The sequence below is a fragment of the Thamnophis sirtalis genome, unplaced genomic scaffold, assembly GCF_051295495.1.
Source record: "Thamnophis sirtalis isolate CommonGarterSnake01/CBP01778 unplaced genomic scaffold, rThaSir2_p1.2 scaffold_10, whole genome shotgun sequence".
NCBI lineage: Eukaryota > Metazoa > Chordata > Lepidosauria > Squamata > Natricidae > Thamnophis > Thamnophis sirtalis.
In genome coordinates, this window is record NW_028261390.1 from 62,965,411 (window position 1) to 62,990,539 (window position 25,129).

Here is a 25,129-nt window from a genome sequence, read left to right on the forward strand (position 1 = left end):
TGCTAAGGTTGAGAAACACTGCTCTAGTTAGCCTTACGGGGCGAGGAGCATGGATGAAGAAACCTCTGCTATGGTTGAATGAGGGAATAGGTTAAGATTCTTCCATGCAACTGGGAAGCTATTTTGCAAGGTTTCCAATCCTACATTTCCAAGCCTATCAGTGCTGAGTTACGTAAGGAGGAGGATCTGTTTCAGATATTCTTGCACAGATTGGAAAGGGTCAGATGTTGTGACTTCTGTGGGTACCGAACGGGAAAACAATGTTGTCATATAGGTGCCATTTAGCTCTCCTAACCACCTCAACTGGAACGGTTGGTCCAATGGCTCCCCTGAGCAGGTAAGGTTTTGATGTACACACAAATACTTGGCGGGACCTTCCCCTTAATGAGAAGACGAAGGTCTTCTGCATGTTGCAAGGAGAACCTTGGTTGGTTGAAGTCTATTCCCTTCACAGAAGGGAATGGGGACCTTCCGCAATTAGGGAGCTTGGACTACGCCATCCCCCACCCCAAACAAAAACTCTGGCAAAATTTGGAAAGGTGCAACAGTGTAACATCTCCAGTGAAAGGGTCTATAAAACTGGCTGGCCCACTTTGGTAGCTAAACAACATAGAAGAATATTAAATTATAGATCAGATTACAAAGGCTAATGGCGTTTAACCCGTGGAGGACATTGGGGGTGTATTTTAATTATCTTGCATCTGGAGAAGTGTTTAATAACATTTCAGGAGGTCAAATAACTGCTTTTATCAGAAATGTATGTAAACGTAACAATGCAGTAAATGTAAATAACAGGATGTGAAAGCCCCAGTGGATTCTAAATAAATCAATACTTTAGAATTTGTTAGGAGATTTATTCTCGAGTCTTCCCTGGATGTTTTGCCTTTAAGAGAAAGATGCACTTTCAGAAAAAAAATGCCAATGGATACACATAACTGATATTTACCTGCCAATACTCGGATTTAAAACATGTTATTAGTTATTTTTCTCAATGCTGACATACCCAAATACCCAGTAACACAGGTAAGTAAGATGTTGCCAGATGTAACTAAGAAATGGTTTACCTCTAATAATTTTTCAAAGGAAAATGCACTCCTGATAAAAAATTTGGAGTTTATCAAATGTACTCGACTGATTTAAATACACCCTGTCACACATATACATAAATTGAACAAGTGAGCCATCTTTTCACTCAATCTACAGGAGCTACACAAAGAATATATGACTGTTTTGAAACACAAGTATGTCGCCACCAGACTGGAAAATCCACCATATTGGATGTTACATTTTTTTACACTCTCTTACAAATGAAGATACTTTGTTAATATGGAAACCACCATATGACAGCCTGTTTTTTTCCCCTTCCCAATACATGCTTCCGGAAACCATCAGGACTACCGTATCCGAGCTACAAATCCTGAACAAACCACTAAAGGGCAGCAGAGAGACATGGAAAACTCTTAAAACTCTCTGCTGCCACCTAGTGGCTCATCTGATAGTTGCAGGCCAGATAGAGCAGCCCTGAACATAAGCAAAAAAAGCAACGAGGAAACTGTACAGAAAATATGTCTGTTAATATCAACCCTGTAGAAGAAATGAGGCAGGAAGATTCTTTTGTGTCCCTCTCATGTTATATATTTTCTGCTCAAGCGGTTTTTCTTCAACCTTGGGCAACTTTGAGAGGTATGGATTTCAACTCCCAGAATTCCTGAAACAGACAGCAAGCTGGCTGGAGAATTCTGAGGGCTGAGTGCACACCAGAGATGGTATTCTGCCAGTTCGCCCTGGTTCAAGCGAATTGGTAGTGGCGGTGGTAGGGGGCTCCGCCCATCCATCCAGACGCCCTGCGCATGTGCAGAAGCGCTGAGCGTGAGCTTCCGTTTCCAAACTGGTAGTGACGATTAGAGCATTTTATACCTGGTCCACAACCTCTTAAAATTGCCAAGGTTGAGAAACTGGCCTAGAGTGAAACATTTGGGAACACTGAACTAAGGCTTAAGCAAGATGGGACTGGCAGTAACTCAAACCTAGGGAATCTGTGGTTCTCCAAAAAGTTATAATTTTTAACATCCATGACTACGAGCTTGCTTCACAGCCATAAGTTCCTCAACTCTCTTTACTAGGAATAAGTTCTGTTTGATGCTCATTCGAGATCTATTTCTCAATCAAGTGTTGCCTCTTTGTTCTTGGAATGTCAGTTTTTTTTTTGTTTTGCTTTCGCTTCTAACCCTTTTAAGATTTGGGAAATAATGGAAATTGCTCAAATATTTCCTCTTCCACGCTCAACACAACAACATTTTGGACTCAGGTGTTTTGATGCCTTTTGTATGATGCTCTTTTTTTAAAAAACAACAACAACAACAACCCATACTTATTTTTGAAACTGCTATTTCCCACTCCCAAATCTGATTCTACATTACCCATTGCCTATAACATAGCAATTATACAAATCCTAGCAAGCAGTGTTAACAATGGTGTGGCTGTCACGGGCAGTCTAATTTTGTATGTGATTAAAAAGAAAGCAGAGCAACTCCTGAAGTACTTCTACTAGAGCAACAGATTGTCGTTTTGAAACAGTACAATCTCCAGAAAGTTGGGTTGAAGTCTATTTTCAAACGTCCTCGTGTGTGAGTAAGGGCTGAGTAGACGAAGCACTGCTACCCACTGAGTTAATTCTTACGGAGTGATCTGTGGCATTTCCTTGACCACAAATGCCGTTTGAAACGTTTGAGTAAATCTGGAAAAGATAAGAAATTAGAATCAGTCTCTCGGACACAACACCAAACAATTTGCTTTTTGCATCTCATCCGCAAATGCTGTCTAGCTTTCCTCAATCTGATAAAAGCGTATTATAAAAGCTCAAGCCACCGTAATTTTAGTGATTGCTTTTTTGCTTGCTCGGAATATTGATTCTGTTTATGATTATTATTTTTTTTGCTTCCTATCTACATTTTATGGAGATTTCAATTACCATATCGCGAGAGGCAATCAACAGACATATTTTCACATTCGAGGGATGTATGTATATAATCAATAATTGATGTTGATTCATTCTGACTGTGATAAACTCAACGTGGCTGTTTTTTTTTTTTTTACAGATGATGATTTTAACTAAGGATGTGTCCTCTTAGTTTTGAGAGAAGGACAGTTTCCATCTATAAAATTAATAGTGTTTAATTCAAGCATCAACTAAACAAGAGATATACAGAGTGGAGGGGGGAAGATGGTCAGGACTGCAGATATTAAAGGAACGGTTTTGTATTCATCTTTAAATATACCTGTTTAGATTTCAATGTCTGGACTGGGATCATGTGACCAGAGAAATGGTACGATGGGCAGAACTTTGAAGATGGCTCATTAAGTACCACTTTCTCAGCACTGTTTTAAGCTTAAAAGGTTACTGAAGAAGTGGTTAAGTAATGACCACCTGCAGCTTAAAGTTGTTTAGAGAAAAAGAAAAATCCCGAATAATGAAGACAATGTAGGCATCGAAACTGATTAAGAAAGGTGGGGGGAACACAGTTAAGCACTTGTTTCATTTTTATTTTTATTTTTCCCTTGTAAATTTTAATTTTGTTTTTAACCACACTTTTAGTTGTGATTTTATGTTCTGTAATATTATCTTGTTTATAAACAACTTAGCTGAGATGGAGCAGTGTACAAATTTCATTGACTGATGCATAAATAGAAGAAAGATAGATATAGATAGATAGATAGATAGATAGATAGATAGATAGATAGATGGATGGATGGATGGATGGATGGATGGATGGATGGATGGATGGATGGATGGATGGATGGATGGATGTATGGATGGATGGATGGATGGATGGATGGATGGATGGATGGATGTATGGATGGATGGATGGATGGGGATGTGTGGGTGGATGGATAGATGATAGAGGTGATAGACATATATATATATATATATATAGATAGATAGATAGATAGATAGATAGATAGATAGATAGATATAGATAGATATAGATAGATAGATAGATAGATAGATAGAGATAGATAGATAGAGATAGATAAGATAGATAGATAGATAGATAGATAGATAGATAGATAGATAGATAGATGGATGGATGGATGGATGGATGGATGGATGGATGGATAGATGACAGAGGTGATATATATATATATATATATATATATATATATATATAGATAGATAGATAGATAGATAGATAGATAGATAGATAGATATAGATATAGAGATAGATAGATAGATAGATAGATAGATAGATAGATAGATAGATAGATAGATAGATAGATAGATAGATATAGATATAGATATAGATATAGATATACAGGCAGGCAGGCAGGCAGGCAGGCAGGCAGGCAGACAGACAGACAGACAGACGGACAGACATGGATAAATATTGGTGGATGGAGTGGAGTCGAATGGAATGGAATCAAATGGAATCGAAGCACATATTGGAAACGAAGCTGTTATGACCAGGACAGTGAGAACACACTTCACCCCTTCTGAAGGTCACAAGTGGCAGGAAACTAAATCCCACAAAAAGACAAGCGAAAATAATGCGCTGAGCTTCTGGTTTCTGGCACGTGCATGCATGCCGGTCACCTGGCCTTCTGATTTCTGGTGCACACATGCCCGAGCAAAGATCAGGTGGCCAGCCGGTATGCACGTGCCAGAAACCGGAAAATTGAGATGAGCCCCTCTTTCAAAATCCAATCTTCTCAAAAACCTGGTCCTCGCTTTACCTGACATTTATCTGATCATCTTTTCGACGAGATGAATGGAAAGCCACATAAAACAAGACCTGCGAACAACTAACACCTGATGTTGACACCTGTAGTGCCGAAATACTCCGTACTTACGTGACTTGTGGTGTCGGAGATCTGCTGTTCAATCAGTTGTACAATTTGCTTAAAAGTTGGCCTCTTCACAGGATCAGAATCCCAGCAGCTCTTCATGATGTTAAAGCTGCAGACACAGTTAGAATGAACCAAATGAAAAATATCCATCGTAATTTTGAGAAGGTTTTGGGAAACTTTTAGAAAACTCACAGGCATGCAGTTGGGTTCATTTTTCCCAAAACAAACCATTCATTTAATCGCCGAAAGCATCAGAGTGCCTTCTGAAAGGAGCTCTGAAAAATACAATGTGTGTCTAAAGTCCCAGCCTCCCATTTGTCATAAAGGGGTAAAGGTAAAGGTTCTCCTCGCACATATGTGTTAGTTGTTCCCGACTCTAGGGGGCGGTGTTGATCTCCATTTCAAAGCCAAAGAGCCAGCTCTGTCCGAAGACATCACCATGGTCATGTGATTGGCTTGACTAAACGCCAAAGGCGCATGGAGCGCTGTTACCTTCCCACCAAAGGTGGTCCCTACATTTTTCCTTGCATTTTTGCATGCTTTCGAACTGCTAGGTTGGCAAAAGCTGGGACAAGTAACGGGGACTCACACCATTACGTGGCGCTAGGGATTCAAACCGCCGTACTGTTGATCTTTCTGATCGACAAGCTCAGTGTCTTAGCCATTGAGCCACCGTGTCCCCTTGACACAACACTAGATAAAGGATAATTGTTGTGCTTTTATATTATACTTCTTGGAAACTGAAAGAATTCTGCTATGGAGCTTGCCGCAATTATATATGTATTTGTTTTTAAATTCTCAATGCGAATGAATGCTAGTATCACTTCATATTTAGTTTCATTTACTTTACTTTATTGTCACTGCACATTGTACAACAAAATTAAATGCCATCTTCAATATACATTATAACTATAAAAATAATAACACTAACACACATCTTTCACATTCATATCTCCTTGAAGTAAGCTGTGAGGAACTCTGGAAGCGTTCGGCTTATTTTATTAATTACTGAGGCAGGCATTCTATTTTTCCTGGAATGCTGACATGAACATCCAATGTTACAGTCACATGGGCATTCCAGAATGTGCTGCCAAAGGAGAGGAAAAATTAAACCAATTGTCAAGCTTATTAATTTTATCCACATGCTAAAATACACATATGTGCATATACACACATACTCTACTGGAAATAGATCCAACAATGATATTTTATTTACTCTTCAATTAACAGAAAATCAGAGTTGGAAGGGACCTTGAAAATTAATTTCTGTTGATTTTTAGGAGAGTAGATATTGACACAGGGCAAAGAACCCAGTCCTATTCAATGCAAAAAAACCCAAAACATTTGTCTCTAATTTCTAAGAAGACAACGTTTTATAATTGGAAAACCAATGATCAAGATCAATTATTAAATTGATGAATTGGCTATACACAATTGAAAGCCAGTGGCATCAGACCATAGTGAAGAGATTTAACTTTAGGATGTCAAATTTGATTTAACTGTGGTGATGATGATGATGATGGTTATTGTTATCCAGATAACTAGTTGCATAAGGAATCAAATAACCATCATGTACCTATGCATCCGGCCCTCTCAATTCCTGGCAAATAGTTGGGGAAGAAATGACAAATTTTATTTTCCTGGGCTCCAAGATCATCGCAGATGGGGACTGCAGCCAAGAAATTAAAAGATGCTTGCTCCTGGGGAGGAAAGCTATGGCAAATCTAGGCAGCATACTAAAAAACAGAGACATCACTCTGCCAACAAAAGGGCGTATAGTCAAGGCTGTGGTTTTCCCAGTTGCAATGGATGGCTGTGAAAATTGGACCATAAGAAAGGTTGAGCGCCAAAGAATGGAGGCCTTTGAACTCTGGTGCTGGAGGAGACTCCTGCGAGTCCCTTGGATTGCAAGGTTATCAATCTGGTCAGTCCTAGAGGAGATCAACCCTGATTGCTCTTTAGAAGGCCAGATCCCGAAGAGGAAACCCAAATACTTTGGCCACCTGATGAGAAGGAAGGACTCACTGGAGAAGAGCCTCATGCTGGGAAAGATTGAGGGCAAAAGAAGAAGGGGACGACAGAGAATGTGATGGCTGAATGGAGTCATCGAAGCAGTAATGGACTCCAGAGGATGGTAGAGGACAGGAAGGCCTGGAGAAATGTTGTCCATGCAGTTGCAATGGATCGGACATGACTTCACAACTAGCAACAACAATCTTCTATGCATATGAGGTCATACCACAATGGGTTAATTTAATGAGCACCTTAATTTCAAAAGATTTGGAAATATTGGACAATGCATGCAAGGGTAGATAAATGTGGGATATTGACCCAGGAAGACCTGTGGTCACAATGGAACAAAAAAAAATAGTGCCATGACTAATTGTAACGCCGTTTCTTTTCCCCACGATCAATTCAAACGGAATTCTACAAAATTTGTAAATATATGAAAATGCGAGAAGGGACCTTTTAGTATAGTATAGTCTTTATTGTCATTGTACAAAATAAATACAACAAAATTGCTTTTATCTACTACTGAAACTTTTAGGAAAAAACAGCATAAAATAAGTATTTACATCAAAATTGGATAATCGGAGTTTTTAAAGTTTAAATAAATTCGGACTCACATTTCTGGAGGTGCATATTCTGGACTAAACATTCTGTATCCTTCCTTAATGTTTTTATAGAACTTGGAATCCACAGGCATTCCAGGATAGGGACTGCTTCCTGTTAAACAAGATGCTATCTATTAGTATATAATTTTAATTATTTTTGCATTCAATAACCACTCGCTCCAGTGGACTCTATTTTAAATGGGTTTATGTTCTGCTTGGTGCTTTTTGGGGAAGCCTAGGTCAGAACAGGCCTCATTTGTTAAGTGAATCAATGCAGTTGATAAGTTAAGCAACCTGCTTGTCGATGGAATCTCGCTTTCCCATTGACCTTGCTTCACCATATCACCCTGGGACACTGCAACCATCAGGAAGAGTTGTAAGTGTGAAAAACAGTCCCATCACTTTTTTCATAGTTGTAACTATGAATGGTCTTAACTGTTGTAAGTTGAGGACTAGCTGTCCCGACCCAGCTCCCAAACACAACAAACCCTTTGTAAATATTAAATAAATGTTTCCTTTATTAGGAACGCCAGCAGCCCTGGCAAAAAGCTTCTCTCTCAACGCAAGCTAACAAGTCTGTCTGGCAGGGAGATGAATAGTTGTGTGCCACACTTATTCATTTCCACCCCCTGCCTTTTATCCCCAGAGCTAGAATGGGGCTTTGCTAGCAGCTGTGGCTCTTCTGTCCCAAGGACCGGCCCATAGATTTCCACTGCTCTCCTCTCCTCTGCCTTCTGCACATCAAGCACTGGGCCCAGCTGTTCCTCCTCTTCCTCATCAGTCACCTCCAGACCTGAGGACTGTTGACTCTCCATCTGAGGGCTGACAGCCCAGGCTCCGCCTCTCTCCCTCTCTCTCTCTCACACACAGCTCCATTCCCTCTTCTCCCTCGGAGCTCTCAGGTTGCCTTGGTGCTGGCCCTGACTCCCACGCCTCCTCCTGATCTAATTTGGCTGCTGGAGGGGCCGGCGGCCGACAAGTCGCAACACTACCTGTACAAAGGACATATGTGATCACCAGGCACCTGTTACCTAAAGAGAAGAGTTCCCAAAGCAGAATTCCGTAAGACCAAACATCGCTCTCAAAGGTGTACACGCATTCAAAAATGCTCTCTGGGGCCATCCACTTCACAGGAAGCCGTGCCTGGGGAGACAAAGGAAGAACATGTTACAAAAAATAATAATCGACAAAGATTAAAGATCTTATCCTGCGCAAGGTGAAAATCAAGCATTATTTGATAGAGCTTTCAACAGATTAAACATTTAATTGAATGCCTTAGTTAGCTTTCAGTACATTAGTTGTTAATTAATCTTGTTGTTACAAATTTGCATGTAATCAGATGTATCATAAAAACAGCCCCTTGTTGCCGGAAGAAAAAACTACCAGAATACTAAAAATTAAACTGGATAGATTAACACTTCAAATAAAGGAGAAGGAAGAAACAGAATATTTTTTAATGTGGGATTTGTTTTACGAATGGATAGCTAATAGAAACAGAAGTTAGAAACTCAAAAGTTTAAGAGAATGACCAACTACAGAATGAAGGTTTATTAGTAGGGGTAAGCAAATATTATCATTATGCGATTATCATTAATGCTATGAATATTAGTGTTATTATTGCTATTACTTTTCAAAATGAATTGTTGCAAGACAACACACTATTCATGTAGATATTGAGTTTCTATGTATTCTAAAAAAAATGTATAAATAAATATATAACAAAGATACAAAATACTAAAAATTAAACTTTTTTGGGGTTCCTATTCAATAATTAAAGAGACCAAGTGCCTCTGAGAACTTATTCTCGTTTTTTGGGGGGGAAAAGTATCAGCAATGGGTAGGATAGGTTGAAACCATCTGTTGACATACAAGAAATGGAAATTATGTGTCTCTCTTCTATTCCCCCTTTCAGAACAAGCACATTTGATCCTGGACAAAAGGGTCAGTAAATTAGTAAATTAATGATAGTGTCTAAACTGTATAAACATTCTTAAATATGCTGTTAACTTCAAGCCCAGTGAATTAAAATTCAGCTTCCTGGCTTGTAAGCTAAAGCTTCTATTGATGATGAATAAAAGTTATTTAATAATTATTCAGTAAATTTATTGCTACCAGAGAGGAAAGTACAATAGAAACAGGTACTGATTGTCCACACAATACTAAATAATCCCACCAAGATACTGAGATTAATGTTATTTCAAAGATTTTATGAAACGTCAATCTATCTAATAGAAGTGACTAACAATCTGATTTTCATTCATTCATTCATTCATTCATTCATGAATGAATGAATGAATGAATGAATTCCTTTCCTGGCTGCTCTTGCAAATAATTTCCTTTGAGATGGACAAGGTGATACCATCTCATTTGACCCTGATTCAGTTTAATTGCAGTTGTATCTGAGTTACAATTCCCAATTGTGTGGTTTTGTATGTATACATTGGATTTAATTTGTCACAATTCTCCACCTAAACTGATGAAAGACTTTTCCTCTATCCTATGGTTATTGTTTTCATGAATCTCATATATTCTGTATAGAGGTGGTATTCAGCAGGTTCTGACCAGTTCTGGAGAACCGGTAGTGGAAATTTTGAGTAGTTCAGAGAACCGGTAAATACCACCTCTGACTGGCCCCGCTCCCATATATTCTCTGCCTCCCGAGTCCCAGCTGATCGGGAGGAAATGGGGATTTTGCAGTAACCTTCCTCTGGAGTGGGGAGGGAATGGAGATTTTACAGTATCCTTCTCCCACTACACCCACCAAGCCACGTCAACAGAACCAGTAGTAAAAAATTGTGAATTCTACCACTGATTCTGTATCTTTATTAATTTAAAATTCATGTCTTCGTCCATTTGCAAGTCTTTTCAAGTCTTGTAAATTCTTGTAAATTCTGCTTTACATTGTTACCCAAGGAACCATGTCACCAGTTTTAAGTAACCCAGCAAAAGTTGGATTTTGGATAGAAATTCCTTGGATCACATTTAAAAAAAAAACCTCTGGAATTTGGATTTTCTAATGTAGACCCATGTTTTTTTAATCGCTACTATACAATTCATGTTCTTTGTTACGATTTCTATAGCAAAGTATTGATGATTATTGCTGGCTTTGTTACTGAAGTTAACATTTAGTTGAATCAGACTACTTTAATGGATCTCATTATACATTTCTTACCAATGATAACCACTGCATGGTACAAGAATCATACATTTATTTTGAAGTTTAGGAAAGTAATCTGCATTACTATTTCAATTAATTCCATGAAGTAAAGCTTTTAAATCAGAGTTCTAATTCTATATCAAGAAAGAATGGAATCATTATTAAACTAAAGGTAAAGATTCCCCTTGGACATATATGCTAGTCATTCACGACTCTAGGGGGCGGTGCTCACCTCCATTTCAAAGCCGAAGAGCCAGCGCTATCCGAAGACATCTCTATGGTCATGTGGCCTGCATGACTAAACGCCGAAGGTGCACAGAACGCTATTACCTTCCCACCAAAGGTGGTTCCTATTTTTCTACTTGCATTTTTACATGCTTTTGAACTGCTAGGTTGGCAGAAGCTGGGACAAATAACAGGAGCTCACTCCGTTACACGGCGCTAGGGATTCGAAACGCCAAACTGCCAACCTTTCTGATCGACAATCTCAGCGTCTTAGCCACTGAGCCACCGCTCAATGATTCCTCAATTAGGAATCATTATTGCTAAAAGCCAAATGAAATGCTGACTCCTTTCATTTTAAAGCAGGATCAGTATTTCCGTAACATGTGCTTTAGGTTCTCCCCATATACATGGCGAGAAAAATGAATCTTGCGAGTTTACGAGACAGATGGCAGAGGGAACAAAGCTGTTACAGAATCTGGTAGTCCTACTAGAAATACTTCAAAACCTCCCAGATGGGAGTAACAGAAACAGACCCGCAAGTGGGTGTGTGGGGTCTCTAACAATGCTTTGAGCTCTAAGCACATAGTGCTTATAAGCAATATCCTGAATAATGGGAAGCGAGTTTGCTATAATAAAAATATAATATAAAATATAATATAATATAAAATATAAACATATAATTTAATATAATATAAAATGACGCTATAGGGCACTGCACACCAGAACAACTAAACACAAGGACAGTTTTTCCCTGAATACCATCACTCTGCTAAACAACTAATCCACACAACACTGTCAAATTATCTACTAAGACTGTATTACTATTATTATTCTCTTCCTTTCTAGTACTTATCTCTCTCCTAGTACCTATCTCTTTCAACTTTTGACTATAACCATGTTGCGTGTATCTTTAAAATTTATATTGTTTTGTTTCCTAGTATGATTAGATTGCTTATTAGTAACCTATGACTATCACTAAGTATTGTATCTTACGATTGTTGATGAATGCATTCTATTTGATTTTTCTTTATGTACACTGAGAGTATATGCATCAAAGACAAATTCCTTGTGTGTCCAATCACACTTGGCCAATAAAGAATTCTATTCTATTCTAATCTTCTCTGCTGTCCACACCACTCTCTGTATGGACTTTCTATCTGAGGCATGCTGCCACCAAACCAAACAGTGATGCAGTTTGTTAAAAAGTTCAAAGAAGAGATAAAGAAGTTTATATCAGGGAAACCGTTTGAGAAGAAGTTTCTATCAAGGAAGCCATAGGCAGCAAGCTAATGCAAGGCAGGAGGAATCTCCTTCATATCTTTTTGTTTGGAAAACTAGCCAAATCTGCGTGTACCCCCCCCCCCCCAAATTTTCTAACTTTAGAGAGAAGAATCACTTACTACAGAGTTAATTGGTATGGTTTATTGTTGTGGCCCAGCAGGAGCCGTTGGAGCTGCCACCAGACTCCGACAGCGAGGGACCCTGTGAGTCAGCCCTGGAGGATGTGGAGGACCCTGGACAGGGTTCCGACTCCGAGCAGGGTGCAGAGAGACTGGTTGGCTACCAGGTGGCACCTGAGCCTTGGACCAATGGGGAGGAGACTAGGGAGAGTGAGCTGGAGGCCAGTAGTGAGTTGTTCCTGGATGCATGCCATAGAAGAGCTACTCGGCGTCAGGAACAATTACGCAATTACAGGAGGTAATTACGTTCAGCTGGTGGTCATTAGGCTCCTTTCCAGACTATAAAAAAGACTGCTTGTGCCACACCCTTCTTGCAGAAGTCAATGCTTTGACTAAAGAGAAACTAACTTGGCAGGCTGGATTGCTGCCAAGGTTTGTCTGAGTTGCTGCCAAGGTTTGTCGGACTTGCTGCCAAGGTCCTTATCTGTTTGTTTGTTTGGCTTTCAGCCACCGAGATTCTGGTCTTGTTATTAAAGGACATTCCATTTAAGCTTGTCTCGGCTTTCGTTACTGGATGGAGGAGGGGATCAGAACAGTTTATAGTCCATTGAGTTTGATGCTACCAACTGAGAGAGACATAAGCTGGGTCAAACATACTTACATTTCCTTTGACCACATAATTTGAGTCATTCCTGATGTCTCTTGCAAGACCGAAATCACAGATTTTTGTTATCCGTCCATGAGTAAGTAATATATTCCTTGCTGCCAGGTCTCTGTGAATGCACTGAAGGAATACAATTGCAGAACATACGTGTAAGGCAAGTAAACCAAAGTAATCATCAACACTGCAAATGACTATACAGAGGATATGATGGGAGTTTTAATGATTTATAGCAGAACTCAGGTTTTTGAAGATAAAGGGCATAAGAATCTAAGGAAATGCAAAGCAGCCACGTGTTGTCGCTACATATACAAGATGGTCCTATATTAACACAAAAAATACACGTTTCAACCTTGTACAAATTTCCATTCACAAGTCATATCTGTCAGCGTTCTGAGCAACACGTCTGAAGAAATCAGAACTCCGAGGCAGGAAGGTTCCTCAGAAAACATGTTTATTGGATACATCATATCGGCACAATTAGTGAAAACTCTGAAAAGTTCCCGCGGTTACAGTATAATTAAAAGAGTAAAAGTTCCCCCCCCCCGTCCCCAAATGTCACAGGTCACATTGTCCAATCAAAACAGTTGGCAGGCTCCTTGGTCACTTCTGTTCCTCCTCCAATTGCCACCTGTTGGGATGGCCTTGGTTCCCACGTGAGAGCTCTTTATTATGTCTACGAGGTGGTCTAGCTATTTCCCCCTCATCCTCCCCCAGTAGTACGTGGCAACTATGAAGCAGCAAAAGATGGCTTCAGCCAGGTTCGATTCAGAGTTGGCAATATCATTAAGATTGCAATTGGTTATTTCCTTTCTCAATCCTCCGATAGGTTAAAACATGCTTCGGAAGAATATTCTGTAGAAACCAATGGCAATGCGTTTGTTCACTATTTCTAAATTAAAGCACAATCTTGTTGCTTCTGGGACAGGAACTGTGGGCCACCATATTGGTGGCTCTTTCCTCCTGAGTCTGGAGAGAGGATTCTGATGTTGGAGGAGTTGCATCTGAATTCTCCCTTCTTTGTACACCAACCCACTAGGCTTGATGATCTTATTTAGATCATTCTTAATTCAGAAACCATCACAGATGTTGGAGGAGGAGGAATAGAAGAAGCCCTTCTCCAGGTGCCAATCCAAGAGACTATTGATATCGACAATTTTTGCTTATTTAGTTCAAGTAACATGATGTTTCTCACAGCAAAACATTGTATACTTGAGGCCAAACATGCAATATAATATTGTTTTAGAAGTTATAATGCAGAGCACTGAAGAACTTGCAGATTTCCTACCTATCTCAATTGGAGATGCATTACCATAAATTGGTGCTACCCTCTGTCTGTTTGTCTGTCTGTCTGTCTGTCCATCTGCCTGCCTGCCTGATTGCCTGCCAGCCTGCCTGCCTGCCTGCCTGCCTGCCTGCCTGCCTACCTACCTACCTACCTACCTACCTACCTACCTACCTACCTATCACTGTATATATGTATTATTATTATTTATTATTATTATTATTTATAAAATTATGTATAAAATGTACATAAAATATATGTTCCAGCATAACCCTGGAGCGCCTTGAGCAATTTCAACCAAACTTGGTACACAGATGATTTACCCTCTGGAAACAAATACGGGGGTGGGGGGGTCTGTGTGTGTGTGTGTTCCGCATAACTCTGGAATGCCTGGCCCGTTAAGGAGAACGAGTGTGGCATTCTAGAGCAGCAATTGTTTGTGATGTCAGTTCCTTCGCAGCTTCCTCTGGAAAGCCAGCTGTGACATTCCCCCTCCATTGGACCAATGGGAAAGCCTGATGCATTTGGGGGAAAGTGCCAGGATCGTAGACAGGGCGGGAAAGAGGAACACATGGGAGAGGGAAGGGAGAGGGCAAGGATGATGGCCATGGAGTAGGGGGAAGAAAGGCTCCTCCCAATAGCTCCCTGTCAGACAAACGCTTCGACGTCTATAAATACCCGGGCAATGACGGGTTATCAGCTAGTCTAATATAAAGGCAAAGAATAAAAAAGTGGGATCAGAGTTCCTAATGATTCTACAGGATAACTTAGAGATTGCCCTTCTCTAGAAGGTAAGAGCCAAGGTGGCGCAGTGGTTAAATGCAGCACTGCAGGCTACTGCTAGATCAGCAGGTCAGCGGTTCAAATCTCACCGGCTCAGGGTTGACTCAGCCTTCCATCCTTCCGAGGTGGGTAAAATGAGGACCCAGATTGTTGGGGGCAATATGCTGACTCTCTGTAAACCGCTTAGAGAGGCCTGAAAGGCCTATGAAGCGGTATATAAGTCTACTGCTATTGCTATTGCTATTTACTAACTTTGAAAATACAGAGAACATCATGATTCTTATATGAAAGGCTTCCTGGGGAGAAAATATGACAATCTAATATCATTGTATACATATATTTTTTTTAAAAATAAATTTTCCTTGAGTTTCTACTTACATTTTTAGCTGAAAGAAAGCTCATCCCCTTTGCTACCTGGTAAGAAAAACTTAAGAGATCTTCAACATCCAGAGCCAGTTCATCATCTTCTAAAATGGCAACAGTGACATCCGGATTAGCCAAGGAGCCTAACACGCGGGAACAATAAATGGAGAAATAATGTCACTTGGAAACAGAGCGGACATTTGATCGACAGGGCACGGCACCAAGGCCCTGCAGAAATGCTATTCAAATAAATGCTATTTAATGTTTAAAAAGAAAAAAAAAGAATGTAAATTCCCCCCAAGCCAACATAACATTTTAACATTGCTTTTATTTCTTTTATCCTACATTTTATTTTAAGTGGCCACTGTCAGGGTTCCAAGTAACACCCCCGCAACAAAAGAAGACTCCGAGGCTGGAGTTTTCTCAAAGTTCCATTTTATTAGAGATGTCCTATCGGCACATCTGGGAAAACCAGAATCTGAAAGCTTCCAGGTTTCCCCCACCCAACTGAAAGTTCAAGTCCCTGCCCGGCACCCACATGTCCATCACACATGGCCCAATCAAGCGCCATCCAAAACTGGAGATGCCTCCCAGTCACCTCATCTCAGCTGCAGGGCAAAGTGGCCTTGACTCTTTGAGAAAAGAATGTTATTTTGACTACATATCACCCACACTCCATATAATCCCCACTCCTGTTTTCCCACAGTAGCAAATGTGGCAGGTCCAAAGATGGCTTCCAGGTTGGACAGCCATGTTTAAACAAATATCAACAATTTCAGAACAAAGGCTCCCACCCTTCCCCCACCCCAAAAATTACCTAGTCTTTTAGTGGTTTTGGCGTGGACGATTTGAGAAACTCCTGGTTTCATGTCCATGTACTCATTGGTGGCATCACTGTGTGGAAAGCAGAGGGGATATGAGACTAATTCATACATGGAGTTTACAAGAACAAAAGAAGTATATAAAATATTCAATTGCTAAATAACCACATTTCTTGAAAAGAAATGGGAATCTATTATTAACCTGATGAAAGGTGATGATACCTAGCTATGGGACCGAAGATACCACTGTGAGTGTTATACTTGAATTCTGACATTTTACGAGAATGGATCTTAGAATTAATCATGAAAAAAGACAGTTTAAATAATAAGTTATTTGGGCTGAAGAAGGTTAATCTTCTTTACGGAGCCAAAAAAAGGCTATCTTGTAGGAAATTCCCTTTATTAATTGACTGACCTCCTGAGAAATGACTTTTCACTGATTCTGTTTGAATAACATAAATTAACATAAGAAAGCAGCAGATTGTAATGTTAAGAGGTCATTTTGTGTGCAGATAAGTTCTTGTCAGAAGGAATAGTTTAACTTGACCTGATAATTTTTTTTCTGATTATTTAAACCTCCTGAAATAATTTCTACTTTAATAACCAGCTTCTTGAGTTGATATGGTACCAAATTGCTCTGTTTCCCCGAAAATAAGACCCAGTCTTATTTTCTTTTGGCCCTCCCCCAAAAAACGGCTAGGATGTCCCCACTCTAGCTCAATTTTTACCTGTATGGCTTGCCTCATTCATGCATCGCAGAGTGGGCAGGGTCTTAATTAGGGCTTATTTTGGGGGGGGCTTATATTGGGCGTGCATGTAAAAATCAAGCTAGGATTTTCGGGGTAAGGTCATATTTTCGAGGAAGCACAGTATTTAAATAGCTTCCCTGTGTGGCTTGCCTCATTCCTGCCCCCCAGAGTGGGCAGGGTCTTAGTTAGGGCTTATTTTGGGGGGGGCTTATATTGGGCGTGCATGTAAAAATCAAGCTAGGATTTTCGGGGTAAGCTCATATTTTCGAGGAAACGCGGTATTTAAATAGCTTATATGAAAGACACACAGAGTATATATTGTACTGGACCCAATTCTGAAGAATAGTGAATTTATAAATGAAAAGAATCAACACCTCCCCCCCTCTCTCCATCCCCTGCCTGTACATCTCTCGTAAAACGGGCACCAATTTCTGAAAGCCAAAAGCCTACAAAAATGCACTGTGGTTTCCTGGGAATAACAACTGCCAATTCTGGCAACACAGCCTTACTACATGTGTTCTTTCTGATAGAGGATGTTCTTGTAAACAGCTGCTTCGTCAGGCCTCTGGCAAATAAAGGAGTCTCGTTTCCTCCTTAGGAAATTCAAAAGGTCGCCATAACAGCAATACTCAGTGATGACCAGGGTAGGACCTGCAGATGTAAAGGAAGTGTGTGAAGTGTGGGTGAATTCTGTGTTCTGTCTGAGACCTTTTTTTAAAAAAAAAAAATTAAACAAGATTATTTGTCTAGGCGTACAAAAATGAGCCTTTTCAAGCCGTGCTTTAGATTAGTCAAAGCAAAATGACATCAGCAACATCTTCTTTCAGAAGCTGGGTTTTCATCCCGATTAAAATGCTGTCATTTCCAATTAATTATTCCCGCGCATCAATAGGACTGCAGTGCAGAAAGACACATACACGCGTACACACTAATCCTGTTGTTAATGGCGCAAACCAGACACATCTGCTTCATTTTAAAGAACTTCCTGAAGGGACACCTCCGTTCCAAATACAAGCGTTTAACGTTTATTCTTTTGATTTACCCCATTTATTATTCATATAGTAATGTTAGAAACAACATTAAATATTATAGTTCTTGGTGTTAATAGGAGGGGAAAAACACACACACATTTGGACAGAACAGCCAATTAAGACTGAAAGCCCAGATGCTTATGACTTTTATAAAACATATAAAAAAAATGCCAGAATCAGCTTGCCTATAGTACAAAATATTTTTATATCAAAGATGCTTGCCAGCTAATTTAAAAAAATCGGAATATGTAACATTATCTGGAATTTCAATTATTGAATGCTGGGCTGGTGCGAGGAGATCATAATAATTCTCTTAATTATCCTAAAGGATATTTTGCTAACTAGCCTTCTAGACGGTTTGTCAAAGTAGCAGTTAGCAGTAGCAATAGCAGTTAGACTTATATACCGCTTCATAGGGCTTTCAGCCCTCTCTAAGCGATTTACAGAGTCAGCATATTGCCCCCAACAACAATCCGGGTCCTCATTTTACCCACCTAGGAAGGATGGAAGGCTGAGTCAACCCTGAGCTGGTGAGATTTGAACAGCCGAACTGCAGAACTGCAGTCAGCTGAAGTAGCCTGCAGTGCTGCATTTAACCACTGCGCCACCTTGGCAGTAGTAAAATTACTACTTGTTTATGCTGCGGTGGATATCATAAAACGAACTTTAACCACCACTGGTTGGGGCAGAAAGACAAATAGAATCACAGATAAAGCCTTATTTATTATGTAATGCAGTAGATAATCAACAAAACACGCAGTTGGAAGGCTCCTGATTGGTATTCTTGTAAGTCAAATGGACTCACTCTGAGAATACTCCTTTTTTTCCCCTCTACCCACAAAAGATAAGACTGCACTGTATGTCTACTGAGAGCTTGTAGATCGTTCTCCAGCAAGAGTTTGCTCTAATTAGCATTTGAAGCTTTGCAGAATTTTGTTACCTGAAACCGCTGATGGCTTCTTTTATATTTAGATTATGCTTATTCTGTCTTTATGATACTTCCCAGTCTTGGACTAAGATGACCATCACTACAGTGTGCCGACTGGGTTCAAAACGAAAAGATTACTTATTTATGATGAGATACACAGACATTATGAATTCCTCAGGGTGCCCAGAAGAAATGAAAGCAGCTTTCCGTCAATGCTCGGCCTCAAATACACAGCCGGGCCCTTATTTTTAGAAACTCTGAAGTGTGAATGGCTTTATCCTTCCTTCTCTTCTGAACGCACTCAACAAAGACCGTCAGAATCCTACCTCCAATAGTACAGGCTCCGAGCAGGTTCACAATATTGATGTGATTGCCAAGGTAACTCAAGACCTTCAGTTCTGACATCAAGGCTTCCTTTTCGGTGAAATGAGCACTGGCTGGAAAAAGAAAGAAGATGGAACTCAGAAAAATGGAAGTGAATCAAAAAAAAGGAAGGAGGAGGAATACTAGATACGTTTCCCTTTACAGAATAAAAAACAGTAAAGGTGGGATAAAAACCAACAACCTTATTATGTAGTATTCCAATATCCAATGACACTCAAAACCGGGGCGGGTCAAACTCAATTTCATTGAGGGCCGCATCAGGGTTGTGTTTGATCTCGGGGGGTGGGGTGGCCAGGGGCGTGGCCAACTTGACATCACTCATGTTGGGGGCACCGATGGTGGCCTGAGCGCTCTGCCAGCAAAAACAGGTTCCTGAGCTCTATTTTCGGCTTTGATGGCCTCCTGCAACACTCTGCCAATGAAAATGGACGGGGGGCTCCATTTTTGCTGGCAGAGGCAACATGGACCGGTCCTTTGCTGTTCCGGCCCCATATTGCCTGTTAGCTGCTAACAGTCCTACCTATATAACGTTAGCTTAAAAAAATTAAATAAATCATCGTTAATATAATATACATACAATAATACAATAGCAGAGTTGGAAGGGACCTTGAAGGTCTTCTAGTCCAAACCCCTGCCTAGGCAGGAAACCATATACCGTTCCAGACAAATGGCTATCCAACATCTTCTTAAAGACTTCCAGTGTTGGGGCATTCACAACTTCTGGAGGCAACTTCTGTTCCACTGATTAATTGTTCTATCTGTCAGGAAATTTCTCCTCAGTTCTAAGTTGCTTCTCTCCTTGATTGGTTTCCACCCATTGCTTCTTGTTCTACCCTCAGGTGCTTTAAGAATAGATTGACTCCCTCTTCTTTGTGGCAACCCCTGAGATATTGGAACACTGCTATCATGTCTCCCCCAGTCCTTCTATTCATTAAACTAGACATACCCAGTTCCTGCAACCGTTCTTCATATGTTTTACCCACCGGTCCCCTAATCATCTTTGTTGCTCTTCTCTGCACTCTTTCGAGAGTCTCCACATCTTCTTTACATCATGACAACCAAAATTGGATGCAGTATTCCAAGTGTGGCCTTACCAAGGCCTTATAAAGTGGTATTAACACTTCACGGGATGTTGATTCTATTCCTCTGTTTCTGCAGCCTAGAACTGTGTTGGCTTTTTTGGCAGCTGCTGTACACGGCAGGCTCTTATTTAAATGGTTGTCCACTAGGACTCCAAGATCCCTCTCACAGTTACTATTATTGAGCAAGGTACCACCTATACTGTACCTGTGCATTTTGTTTTTTCTTGCCTAAATATAGAACCTTACTTTTTTCACCATTGAATTTCATTTTATTAGATAGTGCCCAATGTTCAAGTTTGTCAAGATCCTTCTGTACCTTAAGCCTGCCTTCTGGAGTGTTGGCTATTCCTGCCAGCTTGGTGTCATCTGCAGATTTGATGAGTTCATCTCGGCAAATAGAGGCCAGGAACATTCTTAGGAAATAAAATGGAGCGTCTGGCGCAGTGGTGAAATTCAAATGTATTTACTACCGGTTCTGTGGGCGTGGCTTGGTGGGCATGGTGTGGCTTGGTGGGTGTGGCAGGGGAAGGATACTGCACAATCTCCATTCCCTCCCCACTCTGGGGCCAGCCAGAGGTGGCATTTGCCAGTTCTCTGAACTACTCAAAAATTCCGCTACCGGTTCTCCAGAACCTGCTGGATTTCACCCCTGGTCTAGCGGTATTTCATGTATCTTCTCGTAGGAAGGGGGGGGGAGGGAAAGCAACCAACTACAGCCACCACACTTGAGTGTTTTGTGACCGGCTCTAAGGTCACTGTTATGCTTGCCCTTTGGAACAACAAACCCCTGCAGATTTGTTTGGACATGGAACCTGTTGGCTGGACGAGCCTATCACTGTGATCTCTACTGACATGATGGTGATGGGTTCATGTTTTTATTACCCTTAAGTGCCATTATGTGCCATTATGCATTATTAATGCCTCAGAGTTATTCTTTTCGTCCTGTTGATTTGAATCTTATTTCTCTGTCCAGAGTTGCAATTGCATGTTGGGGGGGCTATGTAATATAATAAATACATATGCCAAGCTCTTAAAGAGCCATAGATTCCAATAGAAACACCTGGTGCATTGTATCAGATTCGTTCCTTCCATGACACAACGGTATGTGGGAATATCTGAGAGAGAGAGAGAGAGAGAGAGAGAGAGAGAGAGAGAGAGAGGGAGGGAGGGAGGGAGGGAGGGAGAGAGGGAGAGGGAAGGGAGAGGGAGAGAAGAAGAGGAAGATTTGCAGCCAAGGGTGATAGTTAGGTAAGAGGCATTTCAACCCGCAAAGAGAATAGGGACATGTAAACATCTCAAGGGGAAACCACCCTACTTCTCTGGAAAGTAAAGGCAAGGGGGAGGGAGACGGAAGTGGGCTTCACATAATTTAACAACTGGTTTGAAAATGTGCACATGCGCCTTGAGCACATGCGTGCTGCATCCAAAACACGGAAATTTGCTCACACGCCCCATCCGTGCATGCGTGCGGCATCAAAAAGCACAACGATACAGGACGGGATTGCACCAGGGTGGATGGGCGGGCGGGCCCACCGCCACCCGCAGGTCGCAACTACCGGTTCGCCTGAACCGATCCGAACCGGCTGAATCCCACCGCTGGAGGGAGATGTCCTTTGAAACTTGCAAAATTGATGTCCGGCTTTCAAGTCAGTCCAGACAAGAAATCAAAGTCACGAGTCCTAACACTAACTTTATTGTAAAATTACAGTAACGCAATCTTGCCGCCTCCTTTTGTAGAGGCTCGAAAACACCGCTGACTTGACCTTGATTTATGCGCCTGGAGAGGCATCACAACTTCAAAAAGCCACCTCGCTTTGATATGTTGACAAGTGTTATTTACTGGTTTTGAAAACGTCTCACCATATATTTTGGTTTTGAAACTTTTAAAGGTCAAAAAACCCAATTCAATTGTCCTCCAAAATAAGGCAACTTTACTAAGGTGTTGTCCTCACTGAGGAGACAACTTGGTTGTACAAATTCTTCTCCAAAGAAGGTTTAACAGTAACAGAGTTGGAAGGGACCGTGGAGTCATCTAGTCCAACCCCCTGATCACGCAGGAAACCTATACTTGGGATTTGAACCGCCGAACTGCCAACCTTTCTGATCAACAAGTTCAGTGTCTTAGCCACTGAGCCACCTAATCAGTTAGGTCTCCTGATCTACTTTGTAATTTTACAGAATATTAATCAAGACCATCGTGATACTCAAGGTAAGCTTCAGAGGGCTGAGGAATGTGAGTTTCAAATGATTTCAAGAACAGTTGATATTTTACAGTAAATGCTGAGGAATGGTGGCAACTTTTACTGTTTTCCCTTTCGCAGGCAATGGAATATGAAACAATTTCTGCTTATCTCTTTCCTCCTCATAAAAATAAAAAGAACAATAAGAGTTTTTAATTAAATTTCTTTATTTTCTTGGTTTCTTAAACACTCTACATTCAAACCACCCCAGTTCTGGCCCATTCATGCTTTCAGTTTGGTTGCCTGTGTCCAGACATGGCTACATTTCATAACCAAAGGTTCCCCTCGCACATATGTGCTAGCCGTTCCCGACTCTAGGGGGCGGTGCTCATCTCTGTTTCAAAGCCGAAGAGCCAGAGCTGTCCGAAGACGTCTCCGTGGTCATGTGACCAGCATGAATCAACGCCGAAGGCGCACGGAACGCTGTTACCTTCCCACCAAAGGTGGTTCCTATTTTTCTACTTGCATTTTTACATGCTTTCGAACTGCTAGGTTGGCAGAAGCTGGGACGAGTAACAGGAGCTCACTCCATTACATGGCGCTAGGGATTCAAACCGCCGAACTGCCGACCTTTCTGATCGACAAGCTCAGCTTCTTAGCTACTCCACAATTTAGGGAATGTAATAGGTTTCATGTTTGTTTTCAGACTTATTCTATTAATTGGGAACTGCCCGAGCTTCACCTGGTAAGAAAGGAATTCTCTGTTCAAGAACAGGCTGGCTAGTTCCCCAGGGAATTTTATTTCTGAACTCTTCCTGACTAGGATGAGAAAGTTTAGAGAAGCAACCTTCTTCCAGTAGGGCCAATCTCTGGCCTACTTTCAGTCCGCTCTCCTGATTTCCTATTTTTCTCTATTCTTCTCTTTGCCATTCAAGCTAGAGCCAGATATCTCTCTTCATACAGTTACCAAGTTCATCTTCAACCTCTAAAATGAAGCTTCTAGATCAGGGGTTTCAAACTCGATCCTGTCGTGGGCTGCATAGGGGGGCTGGCATAGCTGTGGCCTGGCCCTCATGGGCAGACTGGATGGGCATTGTTGTGGCCCGCCAGTGGCCAGCAGAGCTGGCAGCAGAGTCGGACAGTGAGGAAGTTGGGGAGGAACATAGGCCAGTCCTGGGGGTTGAGGGAAGCTCAGACAAGGGCTCTGTGTTGCAGGCAGAAAGGGAGCTAGCCAGCAGTGAGGCAGAAGAACAGCTGGAGCCTGTTCCCAGTGTGCGCATGCACAGAGCTGCCATAAGACAAGCACAACTAAGAAAGCGGGAAGCAAAAGGTTTTCAAAGAAAAGCAAAAAATGTCCAGTTGCCCCTTGAAAAAACACTTTTGGGACAACCATGACCTGGATGATTGAGAATCTCCATAGACAAATCTCTGATGTTGATATCTGACTCCGTTTCTGATAATACGTCTGCTTTGGTTCAGATGGCAAAACCCTCTAAGAATAAAGGGTTATAATATAATAATATATACAGTGAAGTAGTTACTAAATTTAACTGAGTATACTAAGTTACTAGTTACTAAGGTTCTTGATAAATGACTATCAGACTTTGAAAACCTGGTATCAATGGATCATGTTCAACAATGTTGTTGAAGTAACGTTAACTAAAAAGGTTTTTAAATTGGATTTTGAAAAACGTGCAATTAATTGTGACAGTTTTGAATTTTACTGTTACTATCTTCCTTCCGTCGTGCAAACCGCCCAGTCACATGACCCCTCCCCCAGTCACGCCCACCAAGCCACGGCCACAGAACCGGTCGTAAAAAAAAAATGAATTCCACCACTGGGTAGGGGTCACTGAGGATCAGTTTGTAGCACCAAGGGGGCGGTGGACTGAAAATGTTTGCGAATCACTGGGTTATATGAAGCTTTGGAAGCCCCAAAGGAAGATATTTTAAAAATGAAACCAAAGGAATTCCAAGGAACTTACGCTTGAGCATTTTCACCGCCACTCTCGTTGCCCCGTCAGGTTTGAAGAGACCGTAGGCAGTAGCTTCAACGACTTTCCCAAAAGCTCCGGCTCCTAGAATCTTGCCTAAAAGTGTACCAAAACACGTGAAAAGTAAGCACAAAGCTTCCTTCAAACAGATGGTCAATAAAAATTAAGTAAACCCCTGCCCCCGCTTTTGGCCCTCTTGTTTCACCCTCCCCAGGCTCCAGAGGCTCTCTAGGAGCCTGGAGAGGGTGAAAACAGCCCCTCACCTGGGGCCACCGGAGGCTTCAGGAACTTCCCTGAAGCCTCCGGAGCGCAAAAAAACGGCCCTATGAGCAAACTGGAAGTTCGGGAATGGACTTCCTGTTTTCGTAGGGTGAAAAACGGCCCTATGAGCAAACTGGAAGTGACTTCCGTTTTTTCGCCTTCCGGGAAGCCTCTTGAAGCTTCCTGAAGCCTCCCAAAGGGAAAAAAAGGCACTAAGGCCAAACCGGAAGTGACTTCCAGTTTGGCCGTAGGGCCATTTTTCACCCTCCAGAGCCTTCAGGGAAGGCTCTGGAGGGCAAAAAATGGCCCTACGGCCAAACCAGAAACCTCCTGAAGGCTCTGGAGGGTGAAAAACGGCCCTATGA

At 41.3% G+C, this 25,129-nt stretch overlaps 1 protein-coding gene across 1 annotated transcript in view; it reads right to left on the bottom strand.

Annotated features, from left to right (window-relative positions):
- Positions 1-2,350: 2,350 nt before the first annotated feature.
- The window catches only part of KIT (KIT proto-oncogene, receptor tyrosine kinase), a 111,180-nt gene continuing 88,401 nt past the window's right edge, over positions 2,351-25,129 (bottom strand). Inside the window, exons 12-21 of the mRNA XM_087724732.1 lie at positions 24,495-24,599; positions 19,190-19,300; positions 17,414-17,555; positions 16,152-16,228; positions 15,350-15,477; positions 12,904-13,026; positions 8,492-8,603; positions 7,473-7,572; positions 4,849-4,954; positions 2,351-2,737 (exon numbers count right to left, since the gene is read on the bottom strand). Coding sequence (XP_087580858.1) covers positions 2,612-2,737; positions 4,849-4,954; positions 7,473-7,572; positions 8,492-8,603; positions 12,904-13,026; positions 15,350-15,477; positions 16,152-16,228; positions 17,414-17,555; positions 19,190-19,300; positions 24,495-24,599 — 1,130 coding nt within the window. The 3' untranslated portion in view covers positions 2,351-2,611. The remainder of the gene's footprint in view (positions 2,738-4,848; positions 4,955-7,472; positions 7,573-8,491; positions 8,604-12,903; positions 13,027-15,349; positions 15,478-16,151; positions 16,229-17,413; positions 17,556-19,189; positions 19,301-24,494; positions 24,600-25,129) is intronic.